Below are 19,026 nucleotides of genomic sequence, written 5' to 3'. Positions count from 1 at the left end.
TACGTTACTTTTACTTGTGTGCTTGAAAGTATTCTGATTCTTTCGAATACCTTTTGACCCCGTTTGCCGCTTCCGTCAGGTCAATAGCACTTTCAATGCCTTATCCTAGTTGCGAAAGATTGCTGATAAGTATGTACGTTCTCTTATATTTGACGATGGGTTAAGGTTTCGAACTCAATTCCGTGATGCAATTTCTGATGTTCTGTCTACTGCTAATAATAATGAATGACGAATGGCAATATAATCATCTAAATCTACGTACCAAACAAAAAATGAGAAATTTCAAAAAATAAAGTATGGAATATAAACGGCAATTGAGAAACCAGAAATTCGAAACCAGTAAAAAAAAAAAAAGACGCTTATGAGACGCAGGACAACAGAAATAAGGGACACCTACAAATGTCATCTGAAAGATAACGGTAAGTTTGCTTTCTAATATTTTTGTAAAAAGATATCAATACTTAAAGCTAACTGATATAATGCAAATGTAACCCCATTAGTAGTTGTACTATTTACTTTTGCCTAAAAAAAAATTCCTGTTTTTGTTTGTGCTGTCTCCCCTTTTCACTATCGATACGAGAAAAAAGTACAGAAATTGTTGCATTTTCTTCTAAATTCGACTAAATTAAATGCCGCTCAATCGCCTACGGCAGCCTACATGCCTATCAGAGAACTTCTTGGACTCCTTACTTAATGAAGTCCCTTTCCTCGGATGCTGAATGGAGAAAGACCATACAGCTCAATATGATGGAAAGTGTCACCTGAGTATACGACAAAGGCGTTAAGAACACCGCTATCATAAAAAGAGTCGAAAAAAAAGTGTCATCTAGGACTATAAGACAAGTAATATCGAAGAGATTCTGGGCAGTCCGAATTATCCCGCCAGGAACCTCAATGACAGAGATATTTGGCCTGGGTATGTTCCGGGAGCATCTGAAAGGTCAAGAATGAATTTAGGAGAAGCCAGGCAGATAAAATATGATGTATGTTACCCTGATTTAATCACGTGGATGACTTCGAGTCACTTTTTTCGTCTGTCTGTATCTTAGATTCTCCCCGCAAGTCTAAAAAAAAAGGATAAACTTCATTGTTCCATGAGTTTCCATGGTTACCTCTGCATATACACACTGTACTGCAGAAGGTATCAGTGGATACAAAGCGGTATGCTCTTTACTCTGAACAATCAAAGTTAGCAGTTCATTCCATATATCCCCGCTCTTCGTCATGCAATCATAAACCTCAAGTCATGGCGATCTGTAAGCCGGAGAAAAGATTCATTGCAAACAGTTAAAGATACAAGGCTGAAATACAGAGATGGCTGCAACGTAACAGATTCCAAACTGCCGGTTTTCCATCGAATTCCCTCTCGGGAAATTTTTCTTTTCAAACGGCCACCTTAGGCCGAGCGAAACTGATTACACTGGATGCTTTTATATAAATAGTGATCACTTGGGCGGCCGCCTTTTTTTCTCTCGTATTTGCCACTTCTGATTGTTCTTTCCCCCGTTTATTCTCTAAATACGTTTATCTTTTTCTAAGATATTATTCGGGTTAGATACTATTACTACCTATATCGCATTCATATATCTATTCTGAAAGTTTGGACAGCATAGCAGCTATCATTATTGTTCTTATTTTCATTTTTTGTGCTATATTCTCCGTTATTAGTAAGAACTGATAGGGAGATAAAATAAAAGAAATAAGCGAACAAGTTCCTTTTTTTTTAAAAAAAAAAGGGAGTATATATAAAAACAAAAGGGTTATTTTGGCAGTTTGTTTCCTGATATTATTAACAACATCATATTGGTTAAGAAGGAGCATCAAGAGTTTCTCTCATAGAAGATACTGACTCAAGGTTATACTATTTCACCCCAAATTATTTACCCCCCCCCCTCTCATTCCCCTTAAAACTAGATCAAGAGAAAACATGCAAATTTTCGTTAAGACTTTAACTGGTAAGACTATCACTTTGGAAGTTGAATCTTCTGACACCATCGATAACGTGAAATCGAAGATTCAAGACAAAGAAGGTATCCCTCCAGACCAACAAAGATTAATTTTTGCAGGTAAGCAGTTGGAAGATGGCAGAACCTTGTCTGACTATAACATCCAAAAGGAATCCACTTTACATCTTGTCTTGAGATTAAGAGGTGGTATGCAAATTTTCGTCAAAACCTTGACTGGTAAGACCATCACTTTGGAAGTCGAATCTTCCGACACCATCGATAACGTCAAGTCTAAGATTCAAGACAAAGAAGGTATCCCTCCAGACCAACAAAGATTAATTTTTGCAGGTAAGCAGTTGGAAGATGGCAGAACCTTGTCCGATTACAACATCCAAAAAGAATCCACTTTGCATCTTGTTTTGAGATTAAGAGGTGGTATGCAAATTTTCGTCAAAACCTTAACCGGTAAGACCATCACTTTGGAAGTCGAATCTTCCGACACCATCGATAACGTCAAGTCTAAGATTCAAGACAAAGAAGGTATCCCTCCAGACCAACAAAGATTAATTTTTGCAGGTAAGCAGTTGGAAGATGGCAGAACCTTGTCCGATTACAACATCCAAAAAGAATCCACTTTGCATCTTGTTTTGAGATTAAGAGGTGGTATGCAAATTTTCGTCAAAACCTTAACCGGTAAGACCATCACTTTGGAAGTCGAATCTTCCGACACCATCGATAACGTCAAGTCTAAGATTCAAGACAAAGAAGGTATCCCTCCAGACCAACAAAGATTAATTTTTGCAGGTAAGCAGTTGGAAGATGGCAGAACCTTGTCTGACTATAACATCCAAAAGGAATCCACTTTACATCTTGTCTTGAGATTAAGAGGTGGTATGCAAATTTTCGTCAAAACCTTGACTGGTAAGACCATCACTTTGGAAGTCGAATCTTCCGACACCATCGATAACGTCAAGTCTAAGATTCAAGACAAAGAAGGTATTCCTCCAGACCAACAAAGATTAATTTTTGCAGGTAAGCAGTTGGAAGATGGCAGAACCTTGTCTGACTATAACATCCAAAAGGAATCCACTTTACATCTTGTCTTGAGATTAAGAGGTGGCATCTAATGGTAAAGATTTATTTCATATTTCCGATTACTGGAGTGAAACTCGATAGGGAGTTTATTAACGAGCTTGAGACCACGCAAAGCCGTTGTATCATTTATACTCAATTCAATTTTTTTTTTTTTTGCATTTTTTTTTTTTCCTTACATTCTTTGGATAAAAAGTTTAGGGTCTTGTATATATTATATACATTTTCAGAGATACATAACAACTATGATAATGTTATAAATAGTAGAAGATAGTAATATATCATCCGTTGGCAATTTCTACTGAGATATTCCAATATTTAAAGCTTCAGCTTTCAATACTGAGGAGTCATCCACTCTAAGAATCTCCAAAATGCCAAAGTCGACCATGGTATTGGTGTGGGGGAACTTTTCTTTCAATAGCCCACCATACCTTATCAGCTTTATCTTGACACTTTCAATAACTTCTTTCTTGTTGCATAGAGCGTGGCCATATTTCCAGATATCAATGAAAATGTGAGATACATCATTTGAGGAAACTTCAGTTTTGGTCCATGGTGTAATGAGAAGAATTGCTACGTCAAAATAGGCCAATTCTGATCTCCAGCTATACAATATTTTAGAACTTTCAAACATTCCTTTCATAAATTCGAACACCAACTTGATCACATTATTGGTATTGATCCCTTTTTCTTCATGTAAAATATCCTTATATCCCTTAGCGACCGTTTTGATAATCTCTATCCTATAGTTTTCCATTTCAATGTTTTTTTTAGATGAAGCGCGATTGAGGTCATTCAGTAGTCGTGGCTTTTTGCTCTTCATGTTGTCATTTGACTCGTGCGTCTCATTATTGTCTTCAAGTTCAAGATCTAAGAATACTTCCTGTGTGACGTCGATTAACTTTTCATACAACTTTTGATCATTTCTGAAAAAGACGTACTCAGCAAATGGTTGTATGAGACCTTTAACGTAAGATTTGTTCCTTCTAGAAAGCTCTGCAATTATCATCGTATCAATTCTCTGACAAAATTTATCTAACGTCACACGAGCAGATAATTTTTTGAAGCTTTCAAGAACTCCTGATACTACAGATGCTTTACCATCCCAAGATCTTCCTTGACAGGCTTCCAATAGTACTTCAAAGATATTATTCACTATATCGGGCTTCAAGGGGCCGTTGTAATTTTGGCATGCCTTACAAAGCGCGGATGTACAAGTCTGTCGGATAGAGAATATATTAGACTTGATATGAATAGATACCAAATCAACGATTTCTGAAAAACAGATGTCCAATGAGCTTGAGCCGGATTTGGATGATTCAATCCAAATACCATCAAATTGATCAGCTATACTCCCGTTGAGTGAATGTTTTGCGATGTAAACCAATGGCATCAAAATATTGGCGACATTATCAAAATCTTCGGCAGAATATTTAAGGATCGATTCGATCGCTACACCAGTTACTTTTTGTTTCTCGAAGTCTTCTGTTTCAAAAAATTTCTGAACCACCTTTTCACTGTATTTAATCTGCTTGTCTAATGTTGACACTTTGAATAGTCTTCCAAATGAAGATGCGTACGAGGAAGCCACTACCACGTTTTTATTGTTCATTCCATTCGAGCAAGCCTTCAAGAGTTTACCACAGTACGGTTTTAAGATGATAGAATGTCTGATACAAAGGAGTTGAAGTACGCGTGAAGCACCAATATTGGATGGCAAACCCACAGATTTCCTGGAAGCAAGAATACAAGAATCTACCAATTTCTGGATTTTTTCATCGTTTGAGTCTGAAATATCGATTAACGCTTCTATTGCTTGCATAATTGGTGAGTTTGTAACTCCCTGTAACCTGTGCTCATCAATTGCAGAAGCCTTAACATTGAATTTATCGGCGTTCAATGTCAAATAATTAATCACCTGCGGTTCCAACACAGATAGCAACATCGTCAATTCATACACTAATGTAGGAACATAATATTTAAGCGATTCTTTGCTTTCTTTGATCAAATCAAGAAGCATGTTAAGTGCAAAAATACGAACTTCTTCGGCATCACTATTCAATCCTTTAGTGCCCAGCAAGAACGGCAAAATAATATCTAAGACTTTACTCTGTTGCATTCTTGCAGTATTCTTGTGACCATTTATAGACCTTATAAGTATTTTCGAGAGAGTACGTGCTAGGGATGTGCCGGATTTCCTGACACTGTCCTTGATGTCGTCCAGTAATCTGAACGCAACAGTCCAAATTTCTTCGAATTTATTTTCAAAATTTTCGAGTGGATAAGTTTGTACTAAATGCAGAAGAGCTGCAGAAGAGGCTTCACGCACTCTCCACTCTCTATTCCCGGAATTGGTTAGGACTTCTTCCAACACGATATCGAAATATTTCTCAACAGCTTGAGATCCCTCCGGAAATAGTGTATCCCAAATATTATCCATTGAATTGGCCACATCCGTTGAGGGATCAAATCTGTATCTAAAAAGTTTTGGGACTAGTCTCTTGGAAAGTGTAGAGTCATTGATAAGTTGATCTTGCAACGAAACGTTTGAAAAAATAGCACCAATACCAAACGCGACTCCCTTCCTAGAATTCCACAAAGAAGAATTTTTTGCTAATGCCATAAACTTGTATACAAGACCGGGATCGTTAACCTCATTTGCCAAATTTAAAATATCCTTATAAGTGGAGACAGATCCATCGTTTGTACTCAAAACACCAGCGTCAAACAATTCTGTTTCTCCAGACACTGAGCCTGCTTGAAGGGAGAGTGCTGAACTGGAGTTTGTCAATGTTTTAAATAGTCCCTTTACCATAGTCTCCCGCATGTCAGCATCGCTCATATCATACACAATACTTAAACCTCTCGAAGCAGATTCTTGAACAAACTCTTCTCTATGAGCTAAAAACTTTGTAAACGCTGCATGGATTTCATTGAACTTAGCGGAAACATCTCTCAAATGCCCGAGATATTGAACAATACAAAGAAGCCAGATGCATGAAGCTTTTTGAAGTGACGGTTTGGTGGAGGAACAAAACGACAAAACTCTATTTAAGCCATCCTGTAATTTTGTTGTCGTCGTTAACTCTTGCAAATGTTTAACATCATAATTGATATCTAGCTGTCTTTCCAACAACTTAGAATTCCATCCACCCAAAATGATTGTTAAACTTTCACCTGAAACAAATAGGTAATCAATATGTTTGGAAGAATGAATTGTCTCATAAACTCCTAAATAATCATCGAATTCAGTTTCATTCGAGTTCATATAGAGATAGCCCCAAGTCATTATAGCTAGCTCATCATTGAATAGCTTGTCTTTTATGGCATCCTTTATTGAAATAGTTATGGACTTCCTGTTAACAGCATCAAGCGAATCCAAAGTTCTATACTTTAAAAGTTCACAATATGCTTTCAAAGACAACTCTCTACAACTACCAGATAAATATTGCTTTGTTATCTTCTGTAAGATTCTTGAAACAACAGTTCCAAATTCAACAGAATGTAGTAACTGCAATCTGGGGATTAAAGATGCCAAAAGGTACACTAAAACCGGTATAATTGCGGATGGATTATTCGATTCCTGATCAAAGTCAGTTGCCAGTATTTGGGACACAGAATGTGAACTTAACCCAATTCTTGCTCCAATAATCCCGAATGAATTTACGAGAGAGTCCGTATAGATGTCAGGCGGACTTTGTTTAGTATTGATTCGTTTTAAAGTGGATGCTAGAATATTCTCGGATTTCATGATAACATCGTTTTTAGCGTAAGTGACAAGAACTAGGAATAACTTGGAGAAAACAGGATCGTCCTTGGAAGAAACATTATTCTCATGTATTATCTCGTTAAATAAGAACAGCAATACCGAAGATACAGTAGATTCTGAGAGATGCTCGATATTTTCATGAACATGTTTCCTTACATTCTCATCGACCTCGAGACTTTTCTCGATGCGCATGGACCAATTTTCATCCTGCAAAACGACAGTTCTCTTACCGTAAATAGAATTGGATATTAATGTGTGCCGAAGGAATCTAACTCCTGTGACAATGCAGTCCTTTATAGAACAGTGTTCACTTTTGTTTTGGGCTTCAGATAAGAATAAAGATATAAATGAGGAAAAGTCAACAAACCTTGTTTCACTTATTTTTTTGGCCAACAAAGTATCCGTTGACACAAAACCAGTTTCCAAAGACGCCCTGTTCATTCTAAACTGATATGGGCTTAGACCTTTGAATGCTTCTTGAACAACATCAAAACGGTTCAATCGGCTAGTCCCTAAAATACTAAAAACTCTTGCCTCATTGTCTTCAAACGGAAATGCGGCATTATTGAATTTCATGCCGACAAATCTCAAGGTCATGATTGCTTCTTTTTCATCAGAGGTACCGTGTAGTAACGCATAATTATCTTTCAGTGTACTAGATAAAAATTGCTTCAACTGCTTTTTTGATTCTGATGGAAGAAGCGGGAAATGATGTACCAAAGACCCCAATGCATCTTTTATTGTTATTCTGAATTCATTAAGATCCCCGTTCAAGGATTCTAATAGAAACTTTACCATTTCAAAATTCTTAACAGAGTCAAAATCTTGCCTCAAAAGCTGACCTAGCGTCTCATATTGTGATGTTCGTAGGGTGATGCCAGACAATTTGTTTTCCTCCTGAGAATTGTACCGTGGCCAACCTGCTAATTGAATATCATTCTTAATAGCAGTAATGATTGAAGTCATATCATTTCCGGTTGTTTCTCGTAACGCTAGGTGATTGTTTTTGGCAACATGACGAATGAAAACCAGGGCAGCTAATTTGACTCTCAGATTGCGACTAGCAATGCCGTCCATTGATATCCTCAGAGGCAAATTGGGTAACCTCGTTATCAGAATACTTCGCGTTAGAAGTCCCAGTATTTTTTCCTGGATTTGAGGATTCACAGGTGGTAGATGCTCAGCAATATTGCCGCAAAACAAATCTGAGAGATATTTAACAAAAGTTTCATCATCATATGGTATCTTAATTCTCTTCAAAAGCGTGGACGCTGAATCTGATATATCGATTGGTTGTGCTGATACCACCAATAAGAATGGTATCAAAATCTGGTCATTACTAGTCAAACCTGAGACAGTAAAATCAAAAATTGCCCTTCTGTATTGGTTTAACAAGTCTTTGGTGAAGTATATGGCAGGGCTATAAATGAAAAATGACACATCAGTGCTAGAGAGACCCGGACAAAAGTAGGAAACTGAGCTACCTTCTGTTCTCTTGGGAACCAATAGAAAAAACTTCAAGAATTTTTCAACCAAAAATCTTAAATCAGAATCATTTACGTTTAAAAAGTCTATCGTTTCTCTTTCCTCTGAGGAACCTTGCAAAGGAGCTTTCCATGTCAACAATACTTTACACAGAATGTGAAATATTCTTGTTTGTGCTGGTGATGATAAGTTGGAAATATCTTCTATTATATCAGGCAAAAGCTCTCTTGATTCCTGTCTACTTATTCTTTCTACCCCTTTGGAAAGGAAAAACGACGAATAAACAATAACATTGGTAGCGTCCTGACCTTCATTCAGATTTGGCTTTTTAACTTGTTGCAATAGCTGCCTCACCGGAAGCTTACAGCGAAAATGAGAATTGACTCTCGACGTGATATGTTTTATGGACTCATAAACCAATTCCCTAACGGATGAATAAGGTGAGGCTAGCTTTAATAATAAAGGCGGCAAAAAAGTGTTCAAAGTCTGCTCGAATTTAGCATCATCTTTTGCCAATACTAGTCTGAGGTCAACCTTCTCAACAAGTGATCTCTCTTGGCCCTCACTCAATTGCTGGAACTTGCTCATTGGACAACATTAACACACGGTTTTATGATGTCTTTCTTCGTACAGTGGCAAATATGTTCAAATTATTTCCAATCTTCTGCTAATAAGATTCACATCTTTAAACTTTCAAACCTTTAAAGTGCAGTAGAATTCCTTTTGCCTGATTTAAATACCTGATTACCCGCACATATCCATGCTATGAAACCTTTTTTTTCAATTGACAGTTTGTCTATTTTTGTATTTACATAAATTCAAAGGGGAGCTGATAGCAATTGAAACCAGAAAAAATAAAACACCAACTTTGCATCAGTCCACCCTAAAGCACCAATAGAGAATCTAAATAGCTCACAACAGTAATAAATCAACGATAGAGAGCCTAATAAATGTTAGAATCTCTTGTCTCTGCTCTTTTAAACCGATTTTTGGGTGCCTATGTCGAGAATTTCGATCCAACCCAACTTAACGTTGGCATATGGAACGGGGATGTTAAATTACGCAACTTGCGTTTAAGAAAGGATTCATTAGATGCATTGGATCTACCTATCGATGTAAAGTTTGGATATTTGGGAGAATTGACTTTGTTAATCCCATGGTCCAGTTTAAAAAATAAACCAGTGAAGATCATAATTGAAGATGTGTATATGTTATGCGCTCCACGGACACCGGAGTCATATAATGTGGAGGAACAAATTGAGCGCGAGCTCAAAGTAAAACTTCAGCGTCTGGCAGATTTTGAACTCGCCAACAGTTCCAAACCAGATATCAATTTAGATTCTAATCGCAATGAATCTTTTACACAATCCTTGTTGACCAAAATTGTCGATAACCTTCAGGTAACGGTGAAGAATATTCATATGAGGTATGAAGATATGAATTCAGTGTTCAGTGAAGGACCATGCGCATTTGGTATTTCATTAAGTGAGCTCTCTGCAGTATCCACTGATGAATCCTGGAATCCCAGTTTCATCTCCATTAAACAACAAATTACTCATAAATTGGCTACCCTAGATTCTATTAGTATATACTGTAACACAGGCACAGAATCGATAGAAACGGACGACTCTGAGGAACTTTTGATTAGATTACGCGAATCAATTGCCGATAACCGAGGCGCTCCAGAATATCAATACCTCTTGAAACCGGTCAGAGGATCGGCTAGACTCAAAATGAATAAAGCTGGTGCCACTGAAGATGCTCCTCATATCGATGTGCAATTAATGTTTGATGAATTTGCTCTTGTGTTAGATGATTGTCAGTATAAGGAAGTCCTTCACAATCTGTCGAAGTACCACTGGTTCCATAAAACTTTGAAGTACAGACAACATAGACCGACTGTTAAACCTGCAGCTGATCCTGCTTTATGGTTCAAGTACGCTGCAAACTGTGTTCTATCTGAAATACACGAGAAAAACTACAAGTCTAGTTGGGAATATATTAAAGAAAGAAGGAACAAGAGAGATGAGTACGTATCTCTTTTCAAGAAAAAGCTAACTCTACCTGATATTAACGATCCATTGCCTAATGTTGAAGAGGAAAAAAGGCTTCATGCGCTTGATGTAGAGTTAAGCTTTGATGATATCAAGTTTTTCAGAGCCTTTACCAGAAGAGAGTTTTGTCAGGAGTCTAAATTTACTCAGCTTTCAGAGACGATTAGCACCAACGCAAATCCACAAGGTTGGTTTTCAAGCTGGTGGGCTCCATCTAACGCAAAAAGCGATGACAGCTTGACAATGACTGACGAACAGCGCAAAGAGCTTTACGATGCTATTGAATACGATGACTCGAATGATCCTTTGAAATCAGTAGACATACCTAAAGATCGTACAACTCTTAGAGTAACCAATCTATTACAGAAAGGATCTTTAACAGTGATGGATAGAACAAAAGGCCATCGCATGTGTGACTTCATATTTGAGGAATCTGCAACAGAATTTCTGAACCGACCAGACTCTTTTCTTTTCAAATTTGAGCTTTCCAGTTTCCTCGTGGAGGATGGTTCTCCTCACACCTTATATCGTCACATTGTCAGCCCTAGGACTAAACATGAAAAAGGTGGCGACCCTCTTTTACATCTTTATTTTGATAGTTGTCCAATGGATGAGTCAGCTGACACATTTTTAGATATTAAGTTTGGGTCTGTGTTTGTGTATTATCACATTCATTTTATCAATGAATTGATAAGATTCTTCAACCCTCCAACTAAACACTGGGAAACAGTATCTGCCTTAATGAATGCTGCAGAGGCAACTGTTGAAGGATGGACAAGTCAAACCAGAATGGGATTAGAAGCACTACTCAATGAACATAAAACTATCGATCTAAAACTTAATGCAGCTTCTCCGACCATCATAATTCCATTAGACGCGCATTCTTGGGAATCTCCATGCGCAATAATCGATGCTGGTTCGATCAAGATGTCTAGTGATCTTGTGCCAAAACAAGAAATCAAGAAAATAAAGGAGCTAAGTGTGGATGAATATGCTAAGATTGATTCTGATGAACTCAAAAGATTAATGTTTGATAGATTTAAGATAAAACTCACAGACACCCAATTGCTAATCGGGCCTGACATGAAATCATCGATCACTAGCATCAATGTCAAACAAAGAGACAACAATTTCACAATTTTGGAGAAGATGGAATTAGATTTTATTCTAGATATTTTGATCTTCCCAAAAGCGTTAAACTTGCCCAGAGTCGCAGCCTCAGTGACACTTCCAAGCCTTAACATCTTTTTGAACGACTTTCAATATAAAATCATAATGCAATTGGTTGAGAGCTGCGTACCATATGTTGAAGACGATCAGGAAGAAGCCAGTACCTCGAGCGGAAGCCAGAGCTACTCTCAATTAATTCCTCTAGACAATATTGGTGGATCTGATGAAGCTCTATTGAAACATAAGGAGACCCTTGTCTTGAAACAGACAAAGAGAATGATGGAAACATTAAGTAAAGCAGAGCTCGATCAAACATCTTTTCAACTTTCCTTGGATGTTTCTAAGATCGAAATTTCCCTTTTGAAATGTTTAGAAGGTCCAACCATGAATTCTTCTAAACTTGTAAAACTTGTTGGTGAACATCTCTCACTAAGACTTCTAAAGAGCTTTGTTAAAATGGATTTCGATCTCTCATTAACAGAGTTAAGATTCGAGGATCATATTTCAAAGCAAACATCGAAAGGATGTGAGGAGTATATGATATTTAGCAATGGCCATACTAAAAAAGAGAAATTATTCGATATTAGAGGCTCAAGAGTTCAACAAATTATCGAATATGAGAGTAACTTGTATGAAGTATTCGATATTTCTGTTGATTTAAGAATGTCAGAACTAACGTTATCATTGATACCGAAGTCTATCTTGACTCTTATGAATTTTGTTTTGAACACCTTTACAGACCCTGAGACGCCTGCAATACCTTCAAATGTTTTGCGTCAATCTCAACAGCAGGACAGCACTCCTGGAAATACAAACGTGAAAATATTCCTTGACGGTGTGAATATCATATTGAATGATGAATCTTCGAAATTAGCAACATTCAGCATACATAACAGTGAACTTTGTATGGACATATTACCACAGAACATGAAATTGAAAGGTAAGCTAGGGGATATGAAGTTGGTTGACGAAACATCGGTCGATTTACCCAAAGACTCGGTGTTCAGAGAAATTATATCAAGAGAAGATAATGATCTTGCAGAAGTGATTTACGAAACGTTTGACCCAGAGACAAACACCAACAATTATGATTCCTATTTGTATTACAGAACTGGTGCAATGAGGATAAATTTCATTGAGCATTCCATCAATAAAATCATAAGCTTTTTTGCGAAGTTTCAAAAAATGAAAGTCCTTTTTGACACTGCACACAATAATGCTTACAGCAAAGCCCCTGATATCGACACTGTTAATAATATGAAGTTGGACATAGTGATCAGAACTCCCAGCATATCTTTTCCGAAATTAATTGATCCTCGTAATAATGTTTATGATGAACTAATATGGAATATGGGTGATCTCTACATATCTAACACTTTTACTGGTGAACTTGGTAAACTTGTGAATAATGTGTCAGCCGGTATAAAGAATGCCCATATTTCATCCATTTTCAATTTCGAGGGTCGAAAAGTTCAGAAACTCTCTGCTGTGTCCAATTTAGATTTGAGATTTGATGTCTCGTACAATCAATTTCATACAGAGTCAGATGCCCTTGTTACTGTGAAGGGATATTTTGCTCCATTCTATGTCGACTTGACCGATTTACAGTTACAGTACATTTATTTGTTGTCACAAAGAATAGCGAACTCTTTCATCGTAAGCACTGATGATGACAACATGGAAGAAGTGGAAATTGCAGCCTTGAACACAAACGCAATTATTGATCCCCAAAAAGAGCTTCACTCGAATCAGAATATATTCAAGTCAGAAGAAGCATCTTCTTCCGATAACCAGAAAAATATCGAGATCGAGTTCGAGTTTAATGCTCCAGAGTTCTGTTTGAGCTTGTTCAACAATACTTCAGAAAAAATAACGGTGAAGGATTTGGGAATTGCTAGATTTACACTTGAAAACTTCGGATTATCTGGATCTGCATTCAATACATCTTCTGCCAATTATGAAATGCATATAAAGTCTTTCACTGTGGAAGACATTAGATACTCAAAGACTAATAAACACACGCAGTTAATTCCGAAAATTGAGGGCGACCACCATCAATTTATGGCATCAGTAGATTACAAGGAAGACAAAGGTTCTTCAACCACGACCTTGGAAGTCACAATTGATAGTCCTAAAGTTGTACTAGCAGTGGAATTTCTTTTGGCTCTACAATCTTTCGCCAATTCTTCACTTAATGTGAAACAGGCTGCCAATTTCCAAGAACTATCCTATTCAAAAGAGGAGCTGCCTAACGAAGCGCTCCCCGATGATCTTGCCGTGGCATCGAAGGTTGAGAATAGTAACAAGACTTTTAACTATTCGGTTAACGTTGTAGATTCAGCTGTCATTTTATTAGCAGATCCCAGTGACAAACAATCTGAAGCAATTGTCTTTACCATTGGTCAATTCCTTGTAACTGATCATAACATACTTTCCATCGCTGCTAATAATGTGGGGTTGTTTTTAAGTAGAATGGGTGACTTGAATCAAAACAGAATTAGGATATTAGATGACTTTTCAAGTACTGTAATGATCGACGGACGGGATTCTACTCCAGACATTTTGAAGACACAAATCCATTCTTCTGTTGGTCCTTTATTACTCCGGTTATCGTTACGTGACATTCGGTTAGCTATGGAAATTTTTAATTCGTCGTTATCTTTAGCTAAGGATGAAGGCCTAATGATTGTTGATACCACGAATGAAGAGGATGAAGATATAACCACTAAGTATGGAAAGTTTTCAAGGGAATTCAAGAATAAAATAAAAAAGTATGCCCCAAGTATGGTGTCGTCACTAAGTGAAATCTCCAACGTTATGCACAGAAATTCCATTTCTGACTCTACGAAGGTAATAACAAAGGCTGAAAAATTACATTCAGACTTTGCGGGGCTGAGAGTTGTATTGATTGGTGACATGCACGAACTTCCGATCGCTGATTTTAACATTAACGCATTTTCTGTTGACGCCAAAGATTGGTCAACAAACATCGACGTTATATCAACAATCGAACCTTTTGCCAGCGCTTTCAATTATTCCCGGTCCAGTTGGGAGCCGTTGATTGAGGTTTTCCCAATGACTTTTCATTTATCAAAGGATGATGAAAATGATAATGCTTTGATTTTTGACATTATCACCAGGAAATCTGTTGAAATTACTCTTTCTTCCCGTACTATTGCCCTACTATCTCAAATACCTGCCTCTCTCACTAAATCACATAATCTCAAACCTCGCGGAGCCGAAAAACCTTATAGAATTCATAACGACACTGGCCATACGCTAAACATATGGATCAAAAATAGTGACGATGATGCCGTTAATAAAAGAGCTAATTTGACGAAGCTACAAAGCGGAGAAATAATTGATTGGGAATTTGAAGACTGGAGAGTTGTTAGAGAAACCCTTGATACAGAGAAGTGTATGTTACGGGCTTCATTTGCCGACGATGATTATTCAAATATCATCGACGTCGACGCTAGCAAAGAAGGAGACGTAATTCATAAGTTATATCCACCTGTTGCAGGTGTTCATAACCGTTTGCTAATTAGTAGCAACCTTTTAGAAAACAACGTAAAGTTGATTACCTTTGGTTCCACTCTATTGTTGCGAAATTTGACGTCAACTGAGGTCGAATATGGTCTTTCTGATGCGGGAAAAATTAAAAGCATTGGGGTTATCAATCCTAATGGTACCAGGTCAATACCAATCGACTCTGCATATCAATCTTCTTTCCATATCAGACCTCTGACAGATAATGCATCGTATAAGTGGTCCGGAATTCCAATTTTCTGGAAAATGTTAAGTGAATCGCCTTTGGCACTATCTTGTGAAAGTGATTTAGAAACTGCTGGTTTCCACTTCGAAGTAGAAGGATCGGTGGATAAAGACGATCCTCTATCCAAAATTTATCCTCGGATGACTGTAACATTATCTGCTCCATTGGTTTTGGAAAATTCACTGCCACAAGATATATCTTTTTGTCTTAAGGGAAGGAAGGAGGAAGCTCGATCTGAAATCTTCTTGCAAGCTGGAGCTACAATTCCGTTGCATAACGTCTCTTTGGATTCTTATTTACTATTGTCTATCAAACCTGATGATGAGAATTTTAACTGGTCTAATGAGACTTTAGTCAATAGTCCTGACGTGTCGGCTCTTGAAGAAGAGCATAGAATCTTTATCACAACTTTAGACGGTCAAAAGCTTTATTTGAGTCTCAAATATCATGCCAATGGTAAAAGAGCCAAGACCATTAGTATTTATGCGCCATACGTTATCATGAATAAGACTACTCATGACCTTTCAGTGTTCAGTGATAGACAATGGGGTGTAGTGAAATCTGACGTTTTCATGAAAGACGGACAGAAGTTGGCACGTCCGAAGATGTTTTCTTTCCAATATGAAGACTATAACCGCAATAGGGCGAAAATAAAATTCACGGAAACCAACCCTAGTGTGCCAGTGTCATTCGATGCCATTGGTCAGTCTGTTGATATTTCTTTGGAGCTACTAAACCATAACCAAGAGTGCAACCTAGGAATAAATGTTAAAGAAGGGGAAGGGAAATATCGTTTCACAAAAATCGTAGAAATTTCTCCAAGATACATTTTCCGCAATAGCACTTCAGAAGTGATCGAAATTATGGAATACGGGACCAGCAGCCCCACCATACTTGCTCCTAAGGAGCTTACTCCGCTTTATTTTTTGAAAAGAACTTTGAGCAAAAAATTTGTTGCCAGATTCGCGAAGATACCGTCTACTTGGTCCAACCCCTTTAGGCTCAAAGACGTTGGAGAATCATTTGTTAAAATGAATATAACAGATGCCGCACAGCGATTAATAAAGATGGATATTTCTCTTGAGGGTGCAACGGTATTTATAAATGCTGTTGACTCAGATGACAATTGGCCATTTTCAATCAGAAATTTCAGCGATCATGAATTCCTATTTTGGCAGAGAAATCCCCGTTTTGTTGATGATGAGAGTGACGAGCTTGATTATTATTACCAAGAGGACGAAGAGGAAGTCGATTTTGAACCGATTTACTATCGTATACCTCCTCGAAGTATTATGCCATATTCTTGGGATTATCCTAGTGCCAAACAAAAGAAATTGTATATTCACACTAAAAATCGTCGTCGGGAAATAGATCTTAACGAGATAGGAAACCTTAGACCAATTCGGATACCTTCAGATAATCCTAAACAACCTCCATCAATTGTGGATATCAATATTTTAATGGACAATGGCGTTCAAGTCCTTGTGTTAAGTAACTACAATCAGGAGCAGAGTCTTTACAAATTAAGATCTCAAAGGAGATTCCAAAGTGAAACATCAATAACATCCAGTATAACCTCAAGTTCTGATAAGTTTGAAGTTGATGAAAGTCTTGACTCGAAGTTGAATGCAAGGGTAGTCATATCGTTTTCAGGAATTGGAATATCCTTCATAAACGATCGCCTACAGGAGCTTTGCTATATCAATATTCTTGGGCTAGAGTTCCGCTTCAATGATAGTGAAATGTATCAAAATCTTTCTTTCAAGATGAAATGGATTCAAATCGATAACCAGTTGTTCGGTGGTGTTTACGAAACTGTCTTGTATCCAACTAAAATTCCCAAAGATTCTAAAGAAATCGATATCCATCCTTCGTTATCAGGAGCAATTTCTAAAGTAAAAGACGAGTCTTCTAGCTTACTCAACTTCAAAATGGCAACACTTTTGTTGCAAGAAATGACGATACAAATTGATGAAGACTTCCTTCTTGCTTTGCTTGATTTTGCAAAGATTCCGGGAGCCTCATGGAATCAGGCAGTTGATGACAGCAGCAGCGAACAACTCTTCCTGCATCCTTGCACGGTTCCTGATTTCCCTACCACAGTAAGAAGCAGCAAGGTGTATTTCGAAATGTTGCATCTACAACCAACTCTTTTGCATCTCTCATTTGTCAGAACTGATCGTGTGAACGTTGAAGAAGAAAAGAGTAGTGGTAACAGTGCTATTAATTACTTTATCAACGTTTTAACTATGGCTTTAGGAAACATCGAGGGTGCGCAAATAAAGTTGAATTCATTACTACTAGAACATGTTAGAGTTTCACTTCCTACGCTAGTTGGTGCAATCGAATCGCATTATGCACAACAGTTCTTCTATCAATTACACAAGGTCCTTGGCTCAGCAGATTTCCTCGGGAATCCTGTCGGATTCTTCAACAACATAAGCTCTGGAGTTATGGACATATTTTATGAACCTTATCAAGGTTATATAATGAATGATAGACCTCAAGAACTTGGCATCGGTATAGCAAAGGGTGGATTATCATTCTTGAAGAAATCCATATTTGGATTTTCAGATTCTTTTTCTAAAATGACTGGATCCATGGCTAAAGGCTTATCGGTTGCTATTCAAGATACGTCTTTTCAAGAACGGCGAAGGTTGCAACAAAGACAGCGTGGTAAGTTTGGTAGTGTTGGAGTTGGTGCTTCGTCGTTTTTCAATAACGTTACCAGTGGACTTACTGGTGTCGCATTGGATCCGTACTCAGGCGGCGCCAAAGAAGGAGCATTCGGTTTTATTAAAGGTGTTGGAAAAGGTATCATCGGATTGCCTGCAAAAACTGCCATCGGTGTATTAGACCTTGCCAGTAATGTGAGTGAAGGTATTAGAAATTCAACAACCTTAATGGATATCGGACAAATTGAAAGAGTTAGGCTACCAAGGTTCGTTAGTTCTGATAAATTAATCAAACCTTACAATTTAAGAGATTCGCAAGGTCAATATTGGTTAAAGACTTGTAATGGTGGGGAATATGCCAAAGATATGTACGTAGGTCATGTGATATGTGAGACGCCAGCTGGTTATCAAATAGTGATCGTATCCCTACAAAGAATTCTACGTATGCAATTATCTACGTTGACTGTGATGGAGCATATCCCATTCAGAATGATAAGAAATGTAAGGGTAATCAAGACTGGCATTACGATATATACAGCTGAAAGAGAATACTTCTTCTCAGTTCCAAAGGACGAAGAAAGAAGATACTTATACAAGTTAGTTCACACTGCGGTCATTGAATTCAACAGCAAATGGCAGATAACTTTGTAATCGCATATATCTTCAAATTTGACATTCTGAAACTGTCTGAAGAATATTTTTGATAGAAATCTGTATAATACTTTATTTGTACCAACCGAGCTATTCATTCTATCTCCTACGAAAGAAAAAAAAAAGACGAAAACAAATTATTTGTTACCCGCATGGTGATCATGCTCCGCAATTCCACAAAACAGAACATCCCACTATCTCAGATGGACGGACAGAGCGAGAAGGGGTCACCGTTTGCGCTTCCGAATGCCATAACTAATTCAAACTGGCACCCTAGATGATCCGAGCTGATGGTAATGAAGAAATGGGCAGGGATACAGGATATCGCAATTCGGAGCTTAGAAGCTATTCTGCTAGTTCTTGGTATAAGCTTTCGGAACAGAACTCCAGTGCTGAAAACATCTTCCCG

General features: G+C 37.6%; 3 protein-coding genes across 3 annotated transcripts; 2 read left to right on the top strand and 1 right to left on the bottom strand.

Annotated features, from left to right (window-relative positions):
* Positions 1–1,927: 1,927 nt before the first annotated feature.
* Positions 1,928–3,073, top strand: UBI4 (ubiquitin; the record flags this gene model as incomplete). Its single annotated transcript, XM_453980.1, has 1 exon — positions 1,928–3,073. The coding sequence occupies one exon, from the start codon at positions 1,928–1,930 to the stop codon at positions 3,071–3,073; it is 1,146 nt and encodes a 381-aa protein (XP_453980.1).
* Positions 3,074–3,336: 263 nt separating this feature from the next.
* ECM29 (Ecm29p) lies at positions 3,337–8,880 on the bottom strand (the record flags this gene model as incomplete). Its single annotated transcript, XM_453979.1, has 1 exon — positions 3,337–8,880. The coding sequence occupies one exon, from the start codon at positions 8,878–8,880 to the stop codon at positions 3,337–3,339; it is 5,544 nt and encodes a 1,847-aa protein (XP_453979.1).
* A 362-nt stretch (positions 8,881–9,242) lies between these two features.
* VPS13 (membrane morphogenesis protein VPS13) lies at positions 9,243–18,617 on the top strand (the record flags this gene model as incomplete). Its single annotated transcript, XM_453978.1, has 1 exon — positions 9,243–18,617. The coding sequence occupies one exon, from the start codon at positions 9,243–9,245 to the stop codon at positions 18,615–18,617; it is 9,375 nt and encodes a 3,124-aa protein (XP_453978.1).
* Between the last annotated feature and the right edge of the window lie 409 nt (positions 18,618–19,026).

This window comes from Kluyveromyces lactis, assembly GCF_000002515.2.
Source record: "Kluyveromyces lactis strain NRRL Y-1140 chromosome E complete sequence".
NCBI lineage: Eukaryota > Fungi > Ascomycota > Saccharomycetes > Saccharomycetales > Saccharomycetaceae > Kluyveromyces > Kluyveromyces lactis.
Note: the sequence above shows the minus strand (reverse complement) of the source record. Positions and strands in the feature narration are given on the sequence as shown.